Below are 11,353 nucleotides of genomic sequence, written 5' to 3'. Positions count from 1 at the left end.
CGCATGTTGCAAGGAGTTGCATGGCCTAACTTCTGCATGGCCTAACTTCTGCTCTCACACTAGCCGCGTTTCTGGCTTCCCCCTCCACTCGCCTCTTTGTTACAGTTACAGTACATCTTGTATAGGTGTATAGGAGTGAAAGTATTTAGTTTTGGTTCCTCAGTCATTTCTATGTTTTTATAGGTGTTTCTGCAGGCTTTGTATAACGTAGTGGTTCTACAAGCAAGCACATCAGTGCATGCAGTGCAGGTGGTTTCAGAGAGTTACAGTACTTCTCTGAAACAAGATTTACAAGGTCCTATAAATTCATTGTGAAAATATTACAGCAATTTGTTGATATAAAAATTAAGAAATGTACTTCTACTTTTACTTTTAATGGTGAATATCACTGCCTCACTTGTATATAGAAAACTACCCATGTCCCTAGCTTTAATTTGAGCCCAAGATGACCTTTGTATCTTGAAAATTACTCTTTCTGTAGCCAAAACTCTGCACTATACCTCAAATCGGAGAAAATTGAATATTCAGTCATAGTAGAGGCCCTAGGAGGGGTCCACGCGCGAACATAACATTGAACCTTCAATGCACAATTAAAGTACCACATATAGTACAATCCATAGAACCACAGTACAATCCACAGAATCAATCTATTATCAAAAATGAACTAAATGCCACAGGTAGGAGGCCGGGGAGGTGGAGGGAATTTGAAAACCAACAGCTGTACAACCAGCTGAGACAGCTAAGCACGTAGAATGAACAGAGAACAGAGGCTGCTTAAATGAACCGCCAGAGATGCACTATGGGGAATGAGGGCGTGAGTGAGTTGGCTTGTAGCGAATGAGAATGACGTGAGGTTGAACGTACTGACTTGTGGGAGTACAAATGAATTAGTTTGTTAATGAATGAATGGGGGGGGTCCGGGGAGAGTGAACCTACTGTAGCATATAAAACTCCTGCCTTCCGTGCCGACATGAACTATCGCTACGCTGAATGAATGTCAAGGACCCCCAAAATGATTTGGGCCGCGAGTATTTGGCCGCGGACCCCCCCATCTAAAAATGTTTGTGCCAGGGACCACCAGAGGAGAAGATTTGTGTAAAAACTAAATCAAAATTATATTAAAAAAAATCTAATCCTTTCAAGATTTTTCCAAATGTAAAGAAAAAATAGCAGATGTACAAGCTCGCAGCATTGGACGAAGCGACACGCTTCAGAAAGCAGCAGATCCACAAGCTCAAAACGCGACGCAAAGCGACGCGTTTTGAGCTTGTAGATCTGCTACTTTTGCTACTTTTGAATTTGAATCCTGAAAAGCAACTGTTGTGGACATATGAGGTTTCCACCCGACAGAGACGATATGTTTGTTCTTCACGTGCAGAACAACGTGCACCGTCTAATTGGATGTAATTTAGATCAGTGAGTTCAGTGCTGAAGCGCAGTCAGATTGGGCCATATACATTTTAGTGAACTCCAGGGATAAAAAGATCCTCCTGTGGTTTAGTGAATTTATTGTTCCAGCAGCTCTCAGGTTGCAGACTTGCTCACAGAGGTTCTGGGGATTGTTATGTAGGATGTTGGTTCCTTTGTTTTAGTAGCTGTCCCATGTACTGCATTAAAAATGGGTCGCAAATAAATTATGCCATCGCTGTAACCCAATATGGCATTTCTCTTTGGTGGAGTGTTTTAATTTTCCGACTTGATTGCAAACCTTTCAAATCGACATTAAAGGAGCTACACCATGAATTTAAAAAATAATAATAATATTTGATATCATATTGTTTATGTCCCTCAAACGTTTTTCAAAAGGTTTGAGCCTAAATCAAGCCTCAGATATACTCATTCCAACTAACTTCTCTCTGGCTTATAAAGCACTTTCACCTGCAATACCACATTGTCCTGTTTGGCACGGGGCGCTATTGAGCCAGTTTGTATGCATGTTATGTCCTGGTTCTGTGTGGAAAAAGTAAAAAAAAAAAAAAAAGAAAACATTTTAAAAAAATTAAATGAAAAACATTTTTTTTTTTTTTTTTTTTTTAGAACTGAAAAACGGGAGGAATTGTTCCCAGACGTGACGTAGGGTGGGGGAACAAATCTGACGGACTGTTTTCAGACCAATTTACATAAAAACCACAGATAGCCTATGAAAGCCTGCATGCTCGAAGTCGGGTATTTGTTGGAACAGAAGAGAGGTGGGGGAGACCAAAAACACACAAAAATTAAGAAAAAGTTAAAATTCATGGTGTAGACCCTTTAATGAATGAATCTGCAATTTTGGGAACCCATAGTTTTTTTTTAGTTTTTTTTTAATACAAGACATGATGACCATAAACAAAACAGAACATGGGAACCCATAGTTTACCTGCTTTGACCCAATCTCAAGCTACCTTCTTCAACCCATTTAGTTGACAATTTATGAGTGTCCCTCAGACACTTAGTAATGTTTCAGTACTATAACCCAGCAATACTCTTTACAGCAGGGGTACTAGTATGACTACTACTACTTTTTCTGATATTGGTTATGAACAACATAGTGTATTATTTTTTACATAACACCAGTTGAATAAAAGGCAGCCTCCGCAGTCCGCACACTCAAAACTGTGCAAAATCAGATTTTTTAAATATTTTTATAGCAAGCTTTCGGTCATAGACCTTCATCAGACATAACTTAACACCAGGAAAAGTGAGGCACACCCACATTGTCAACTCACCAGCGCAGGGCACCAAGGCAACAGACACTTGATGTGCGTGTCCAGATGGTTAGGTCTGAACTAAAGGAAAGGGTCCGCACACCGTCTTAATGCTCCCAACAAAATCTAATAAATGAAGCGGTCAAAAAAACGTTTCGCCCGATGTGGCCTTTGTCAGATGGTTAGGTCACCAACTGAGATGCTACCATCTGGAGGGTGATTTGAGATAGCTGAAGCAACAAGTGACACCATCCAAATGTTTCCTGAGCAGCAAGTGACGTCAAACAGTTAGGCCCTGGTTGCAAGTGATTGCTGGAGTTGCTGACAGTGTGTGTGCTGGGTGACTAGTGACCTTGCATTATTAATGTCTAGTACTATGTTTTATGGATGGCTGAATATTTTTGGGTGAGGTCTGGCAGATCAGGTGGTCTAATAACTATTCAAAGGGGGTGTAAACAAAAACATTTAAATTAAAATTGGAACTGGAAGTGATGAAACAAAAACGCAAAATTTGCAGACAATTTTTGAACTGGAAAACAAGCTCACAAATGATATTTATCTCTCTTGATTGGATGAAATGTTTAACCCACCTGAAAATGTATTTTCTGTTTACTAATGACCTGGAGAGATGGGTAGACTCCTGTATTCCAGAAACAATAATAGCCGATCTGCAACTTTTGTTTGTTTTTTTGCCTACACTGACATTTCCAAAATTGCCATGCCAGGTTGAAAGTGGTTAATCCTATGAGTTATACGTGTCGTTTCTTATTGTCATGTTAACTCCTGACAGGCTTAACAAAAGTCAACTCAGCATTTCCTGCTCTCGCATGTGAGACTAGACTACACCAGCTATGAGTACAAGATGAGCATGCAGATGAGCAAAATCAGGCATAACGTCAATCCTAACTAACGCCTAAACCTAACCTCTAAATGCTTAATTCTTACCCCAACCTGAATCACGCTAAAAATCATCCATTCCTCTTATGAGGACCAAGGAAAGTATCCTCACAATGTCTATTTCTCAAACTCTATTATACTTCTCACAAATAGTAACGCGCGTACACACACACACACACACACACACACACACACACACACACACACACACACACACACACACACACACACACACACACACACACACACACACACACACACACACACACACACACACACACAAATATTGGCCGTGTTGAATATTGTTCAACCCAGAAACGAAGTATTGCATCTTCCAGTCCTTCAGTTGTTACAGTGCTATGGGATTTGGTCCTTGGAGGGAACACCAGGATATTCAACAGGAAAGACGTTGAAAACATTTGTGTGCTGTGCTCACATGGCATGGTTGCTATCCTGCCATGCATGCATAATCGAACGGGAAGTGACAAAATTCAGGAAGCTCCCCTGGGAGAGCACGTGGCATGAAGGCTAAGGCCTGATTTATACTTATTTTTGCACATGGGTGTCGTGTCGCACACCGAAAATAAAAGTTCACATTGCGTCGCGCTGCGACACATTGTGAGCTTGTTGATCTGCTATTTTCACCGAATGTTCGCCCATTATGACATGCCTGGAATAGGAACGCTATAGGGTTCATGTGGTAAAGTTTTCTGAGGAGCCAGCACAAGTATCACTTCGATCTGACAGGCGGAGATGAAATGTGCTTTTCTATGCCAGCGGTTCTCAAACTTTTTCGTGCCAAGGACCCCCAAAATGATATGTATTTGGCCAAAATAGTTTGTGTAAAAAAAAAGAGGAAATTATTCAAAGTTTTCCGAACATTTTCAATGCTTTTCATATTTCCAAAAATAGCAGAGAAAAGCTCGCAGTGCAGCATGAAGTGACGCGCTGTGAGCTTGTAGATCTGCTATTTTTGAACAGCCAACATATAAATGAATAAAGTGGTTAAAATCATTGTGATGCTGTGTTAACCCCTGGGGCTCCCCGGACCCCACTTTGAGAACCAATGTTCTACGCAACACATACAATTCATATATTCACAGGAGAAGCACAGAGTGACCCAACGAATCCAAGCGAGTATACGCAAGCATATCAGTCCCCATGCATGTGAAAACACTGTTAACTACTTTAAACCTGGTGTCCCTATTTTGGGTAACTTTGGGGGGAAAAATAGCTGGAATAGCCGATGTACAAGCTCACAGGGGCGTCACGATGCGACACATTGTGAGCTTGTAGTGTAGATCAGCATTGTTTTGCTTTTGTCTTATGACGAGGTATACAGAGCTTAAATGGTTAACTCTTCATACATCCTTAAATGTACCTACGAAAACAACTCTCCACATTACAGTCTTCAGATGATGAGACTTGAAAGTATTGTTCATCTGAAAGTATGGCTGCACCTCAGTGGCTTCAGTAAAGTGGCCCTATTATGCTGCCATCTTTTGCTTTCTCCCCCCAATTTAGTCATTATGCCAACTCCCCTTGATCAACGGGCTACACTACAACACAACCCCTGACACTGCTAATTTGCACATTTGCACTGGATTATAAAAACATGTCTCTACTGCATTGGTGGGGCTAGCATTTTGTTTACCTCAGAATCATTCATTTGGCCTTTGAAGAGCTGTTCAGAGGACTTCACCGGAGCACAACATTAATACGTCTCTCTTCAGAGTCAGACATATCAAAATGTAAATTCTTTATCATTTGAATAGACACCCATTTACACCCATTTACCATTTTACCATTTACCATTTACCACCCTCTTAAGATGTATTGTTATATTTGTTTAGGTAATAGTGAGTCATTCTTTAACTCCTGTCAAACAGTACACAGACTTGTGCAAGCACTTAGATGTGTATTCAATTGTATTGAACAAGCCTTATTCTTCTTCTGGCAACGTTTCTTGAGCAACAAGCAAGAGAGCACAAACCTTTCACAGCTATTTGTTTTAGAATGCTTTTCATCAAACAGCAATAGCAAGATTTGTAATTGTACTGCTGTGATTCCAAATGGTTAAAATGCACAGAGAACCAGTTGACACACCACCACATAGGAAACAAACTCCAGTCTCTCTAAAGAACTACGATTTGTTGTTGTATACAAAACACAGCAATACCAAACCTTTACAATAATTAGCCCAACGGGGGTGTCAGTTCAGTACAAAGCAAGTGTGGCAAGTCACATTAATCCACATCAAAGGCCACAACCACTGAACAAGTCATCACCAAACATGTAGAAAGGCATCGCAAAATCACAAACCCAACTTGAAACCCAAACAGGCATAACCATAAGCGCAGTCCTATTGCAGTTATGCAACATAAGCCAACTATATCCTGCTAGTTAATGCAATGAAGCAATTATACTGTAGATCTTTCCTTACCTTGACATGAACTTGAAAGAATATTCCAACCACAGGCAAACTAATCCACCGAGATGTAACAGTGAGGCCTCAATTTGGCACTGTAGTGACCAGTTCATCAAAATTCAATGATTTGACAAGCACAGGTTCCACAGTATGAGATACATTAATCTGTCTTCATGCTGGTCCTTTAATCCTTCATGCTTTAAACATGCTTTAAACATGGCTATTTCTCATGGTTGACTCCATCTGGCAAACCCCAGTAGGTGGCATCCTAATTTCAGATTACATCACCTGCATGTTGTTGGGGTTGATTACATGGATCTGCTTTATCCAATTGGTCAGGAAGTGCAGATTAAAAGCCATGACATACAGTGTCCACTATGTTTCAAAGAGCTGAGACAGCAAAGCAACGCAAAAAAGAACACACACACACACACACACACACACACACACACACACACACACACACACACACACACACACACACACACACACACACACACACACACACACACACACACACGTTAAGCCCAAATATGGAGTGTGCTATCTAACCTCAATGCGTCGCCATGGCATCAGCAAACAAATCGGTCAGCTCCATATATGGGCACAACAGGGGACATGCCCATATATGGGAATATACTAATGACATCAGGGATCTCCATATATGGGCATAAAAGGGACAAGGACTGACAGATAAAGAGATCTCCATATATGGTTAATATCGTCCATGTATCGTATCGTCAACTATGCATCGTGATGTGTATCGAATCACTGTTAGAATGTACCGTTACACCCCTAATGGTTATATTAGCATGCGTATACTGATTACATCATGGATCTCCATATATGGGCATAAAAGGGACAAAGATCTCCATATAGGGGCATATCAGTCAGATCGGCGGTGCGACAGTTGTGAACCCGAACCTCTAGTATATATAGCATATATATTAATCACATTTAAAATATAGGTCATCATAACTTGGGTTGAGGTTCAAGTAATTCCTGGAATTGCATGGATGAATAACCACTTTCAACCTGGCATACTTATTTTAGGCATGTCATTATAGGCAGAAATTCCAAAAATATATCAGAAAAAATAAAAATAGAAACAAAATTGTGACATGTTGTGAGCTTGTAGATCAGCCGTTTTCGCTAAGTACTGTACACTAGCCTCATAGACTACTGTTATGCGGTCCATTGTTTGCCATCACCATGTCCTATACTCCCACATCAGGAACAGGAAAGTACTGTTTTCTACACAATTATAAAAGGCAGCTTAAGAGGACCCCCGTTAAGGTTAAACCTTATGTCTTGTGCTCCTAGCGGATATACTTTAACCCATTAAAACCAGGGAAGCATCCGTGTCATTTTAGATTTTTGCGTTGAGAGCAAAGATTTTTGAAAAATCGTGAAAGTGTGCCAAACCACTGATTTAGAAGGCATGTTGTAGAATCGGCCTCGGGCTAAAATAAATCTCAGAGACCCTCCGATGGTGGTTGTATATCTGCGTCTCGAGGCTTATAGGAGAACACACACATGGGCCTCGGTAGTGCTTTTTGCCTTGGGGAGGGATTTGGACCCGGCATCTGTACTTCACAGAGTTCTGGATCATGACGGATCGCGAGCCATTAACTATTGCATGGAAAGCATGCAGCGCAAGCCGGCTGTGCCACTGTGGGGCCCAGTCAGAGAGGAGATCAATCACCAGGCAGAACCCAGGCTGCATGGACTCCAAGGCGAGCTCCACTCGCTTTCCTTCTCTTCGCTGCTTTCATATTCTTTCAGACCGACTCTCTCACCCCCCTCTCCCTCTCTCTCTCTCTCTCTGTTCTCTCGCACATACATACTGCCGCTATCGCTCTCTGTCAGTGTCTCTCTCTCCCTCTCTCTCTCTTTCTCTCTCCATGGCCTGCTGGTCATGCCTGTCAATGTGAGCCCGAGCTGCTGGTCTCAACAACACCCTCCTCTCTCTCTCCCCGGTGTGACATTCATAGCATTTCAATTGAGCCATCAATCTGTCAAGCTTTTCTCCCCTCTAAGCCAGCAGCAGTGGGCGGGACAGACAGAGGCAGGGACAGATATATACCTTTGCCTCCACCATGCCTGCCACTCTGAAGCCGGAGCCCTAACAAGCACAATATGTCTCAAGGCATGATGGGAAATAGATGAGCTTTTAGGTTGCCAGCTGAGGCAAGAGACATTCAATCCTAATGTTTCTCATCCTCATGCATTCATCCATCGCGGGGTGTTTAATTTGTTTTTTTTTTCTCTTTTCCTTTTGCTGTTGACCGAGTAGTTTCACTGTCTATCTCCTTACCCTCTCCTCCTTTTTAATCTCCCTCTCTCTCTCCTACACTCTCCATCTCTGTCACTCATGTATCTTCTGCTCTGTTTTCTTCAATCCTTTTTCCCTTATATTGTGTTCTGTAAAGCGACTTTGAGTATCTAGAAAAGTGCTATATAAATTGTAACTATTTATTTATTTTCTCTCCCTCCCTCCCTCCCTCCCTCCCTCCCTCCCTCCCTCTCTCTCTCTCTCTCTCTCTCTCTCTCTCTCTCTCTCTCTCTCTCTCTCTCTCTCTCTCTCTCTCTCTCTCTCTCTCTCTCTCTCTCTCTCTCTCTCTCTCTCTCTCTCTCTCTCTCTCTCTCTCTCTCTCTCTCTCTCTCTCTCTCTCTCTCTCTCTCTCTCTCTCTCTCTCTCTCTCTCTCCCCCTCCCTCCCTCCCTCCCTCCCTCTCTCTCTCTCCCCCCTCCCTGGGTGGTATCAGACTGAGCTCCTGTAAAGAGGAGATAAAGCCCCCCAGTAGGGCTGGCCCACAGCTGTCGCCTTCTGACTTCCTGGACAAGCTCATGGGAAGAACGTCCGGATATGATGCCCGAATCAGACCCAACTTCAAAGGTATGCTATCCATATGGACCCATACTGAGGATTCTATTGTGTATGAACGCACGCAACCCATCACATTTCTAAAAGTGTTTCCGTTTGCTCCGCTTTCATCCTGTCTGGTTTCTCAGTTCTGTCTGTTTTGTGCAAGTACTTGGATCCAAAAAAAGGCAAAATAAAACTTCTGGGATGAAGCTCTAAATGTAAGAGTTTGAGGCAGTTATGTTGGCAGAGATTTGTGTAAACAACTTCTTTGATAAGTAGAAGCCCACACACACACACACACACACACACACACACACACACACACACACACACACACACACACACACACACACACACACACACACACACACACACACACACACACACACACACACACAAACACACACACACACACACACACACACACACCACTTGTTTTGTCTCTTCTGTGGAGCAGGGAATCAAATCCCCAAAGATCCAATTCCAAAAGAAAAGAAAGTCAATTCCCAAACACCTCTGTATTGATTTATTAAAAAAGTCGATGTTTCGATCCCAAAAGCCTTTCTCAAGACATTCATTTATATACAGTACAAGCAGAAAACGCAGTGCGAAACGCCACATTATCAGCTTACCTGACGTTGCAGGCATTATTGCATTGACGAGTTGCTTCGCAGCACGTTCAGGTTTTGGTGCCCAGCACTGGCCGGGTTATTGTATGGGTGAAATAGGCTGTCTCACTCAATTTTGTTGTTTTAACCTTGAATAATACCCAACTTCTAGGGTAGTGGTTCTCAAAATGAGATCCGCTGACCCCCAGGGGTCCTTGGGTTGGTGTTGTTGTGAATGGGTATGGTGCGCCAGCTTAATATGTTGGTGTGGAAAACTAAAATCTCCTGTGTTCTTGCTTATTATGCATTAACTGAATTTAAAGTGCACTTTACTTCCCGTTAAACTACTAAGAATCTAATCGGTGCCATTAAAAAAATCCAAAGAATATCCTCAATACGCATGTCCATCCTCGAGTGATGTCTCAAGATGGGTAATGTCCTTTTTTGTATTTTTTGTATTTGTATATTGCCGTTTCTTCAACCCAACAGGTCCACCTGTGAATGTCACTTGCAACATCTTCATCAACAGCTTTGGGTCCATCACAGAAACCACCATGGTAAGAACAGCCTTTTGATGAATTCTGATAGAAATGGTATGGAATATGTTTTTAAACACCTCTCCTTCAGTACACATGCTTGCTTTTAATCTTGCATCGAGATGACACTTTCTTTTCCTGACAGCTACATCATTATATATTTTTTCACATTACTTATAAATGAAGGTTCCCAGACACCCCCAGCATCACCTCTCCCGCCCACTTCCTTGTTAATTCCCTCAGTAATGGAGCGGTTTTCCTTCCCTCTTTCCCTCTTGTCGTCTGGAGCGTATTAGAACAACCTTCGGCCACACCGACGGGTCACTGACGTGCTTATAATGAACTGTCCGCTCTGCAATTAAAATGAAGAATTGAGAAAATGAATGAAACGGGAGACGGCAGGCAGGCAAAGAGAGGATGGGGGGCGGGGGGAGGTGGGGTGAAAATATGGCTGCCGTGAAGAGTGGCTTTTGGGGGTTGTTGTTGTTGTTGGTGCCGGGTCAGCACAATATGTAGCAGAGAGCAGTTAAAAGGTTGTGGTGACGAGGCCCGCAGGGCCAGACCTCCGGTCAGTTCCGCCCGGACACAGATGACACTAATGATGCAATTGTGAGCTTTGTTGCTTTTATTGTGATAAATGTGGTGGACAAGCCTTAGATTCGTTGTTGGCCTCCCGCGGGATTCAAGTCACGCAACTCTAACTATAACAACTCCAGAAATGACTCATCATGACTCATTTCTAACTAGAGTAAAATGCATAATATGGCATACATTGGAGTGGTATTGTCATTGTTGATATACACATACAGTACAACCTCGTTTAGTTACATTTACAACAGGGGCGGGCAACTTTGATGATGGAGAGGGCCACTATATTTCCACACTCACTACTGAGGGCCACATTGCATGATGTACTGTTGGGCAGACACCTCCTACCTACCGTATTTTAAGCGCGACGCGTTTTGAGCTTGTAGATCTGCTATTTTTTAATTGGAGTCCAGATTCTTTTTTTTGCCATTTTTTAATTGGAAACCTTGAAAAGTTACATTTGTATTTAATTTCAAATGCATTTAGTTATACTTATGTTAACATTATGAACTTAAATACAAATACATTGGACATAAAAAAGACAATATCATTTTAATACTAGTTTTTAGAGTAATTAAAGTGGGCCATGATGGCATGTTTGGAATTGCAACAGCTGAAATTAATAATACATCAGTTTTCCGATATTAACCTGCGGGCTGCATTAAGTGAAGGTGGGGGCCGCATGTGGCCCCCGGGCCGCCAGTGGCCCATGTATGATTTTCAATGGTGAGACCGGTGCAC

General features: G+C 42.2%; 1 protein-coding gene across 1 annotated transcript in view; it reads left to right on the top strand.

Moving 5' to 3' along the window:
- Positions 1 to 11,353, top strand: part of glra4a (glycine receptor, alpha 4a) — an 84,770-nt gene that overhangs the window by 46,990 nt on the left and 26,427 nt on the right. The window contains exons 2-3 of the mRNA XM_084085671.1: positions 8,780 to 8,910; positions 9,978 to 10,045. Of these exons, the coding sequence (XP_083941797.1) occupies positions 8,780 to 8,910; positions 9,978 to 10,045 (199 nt within the window). The remainder of the gene's footprint in view (positions 1 to 8,779; positions 8,911 to 9,977; positions 10,046 to 11,353) is intronic.

Source organism: Gymnoscopelus microlampas (genome assembly GCF_963454915.1).
Source record: "Gymnoscopelus microlampas genome assembly, chromosome: 18".
Lineage (NCBI taxonomy): Eukaryota > Metazoa > Chordata > Actinopteri > Myctophiformes > Myctophidae > Gymnoscopelus > Gymnoscopelus microlampas.
Note: the sequence above shows the minus strand (reverse complement) of the source record. Positions and strands in the feature narration are given on the sequence as shown.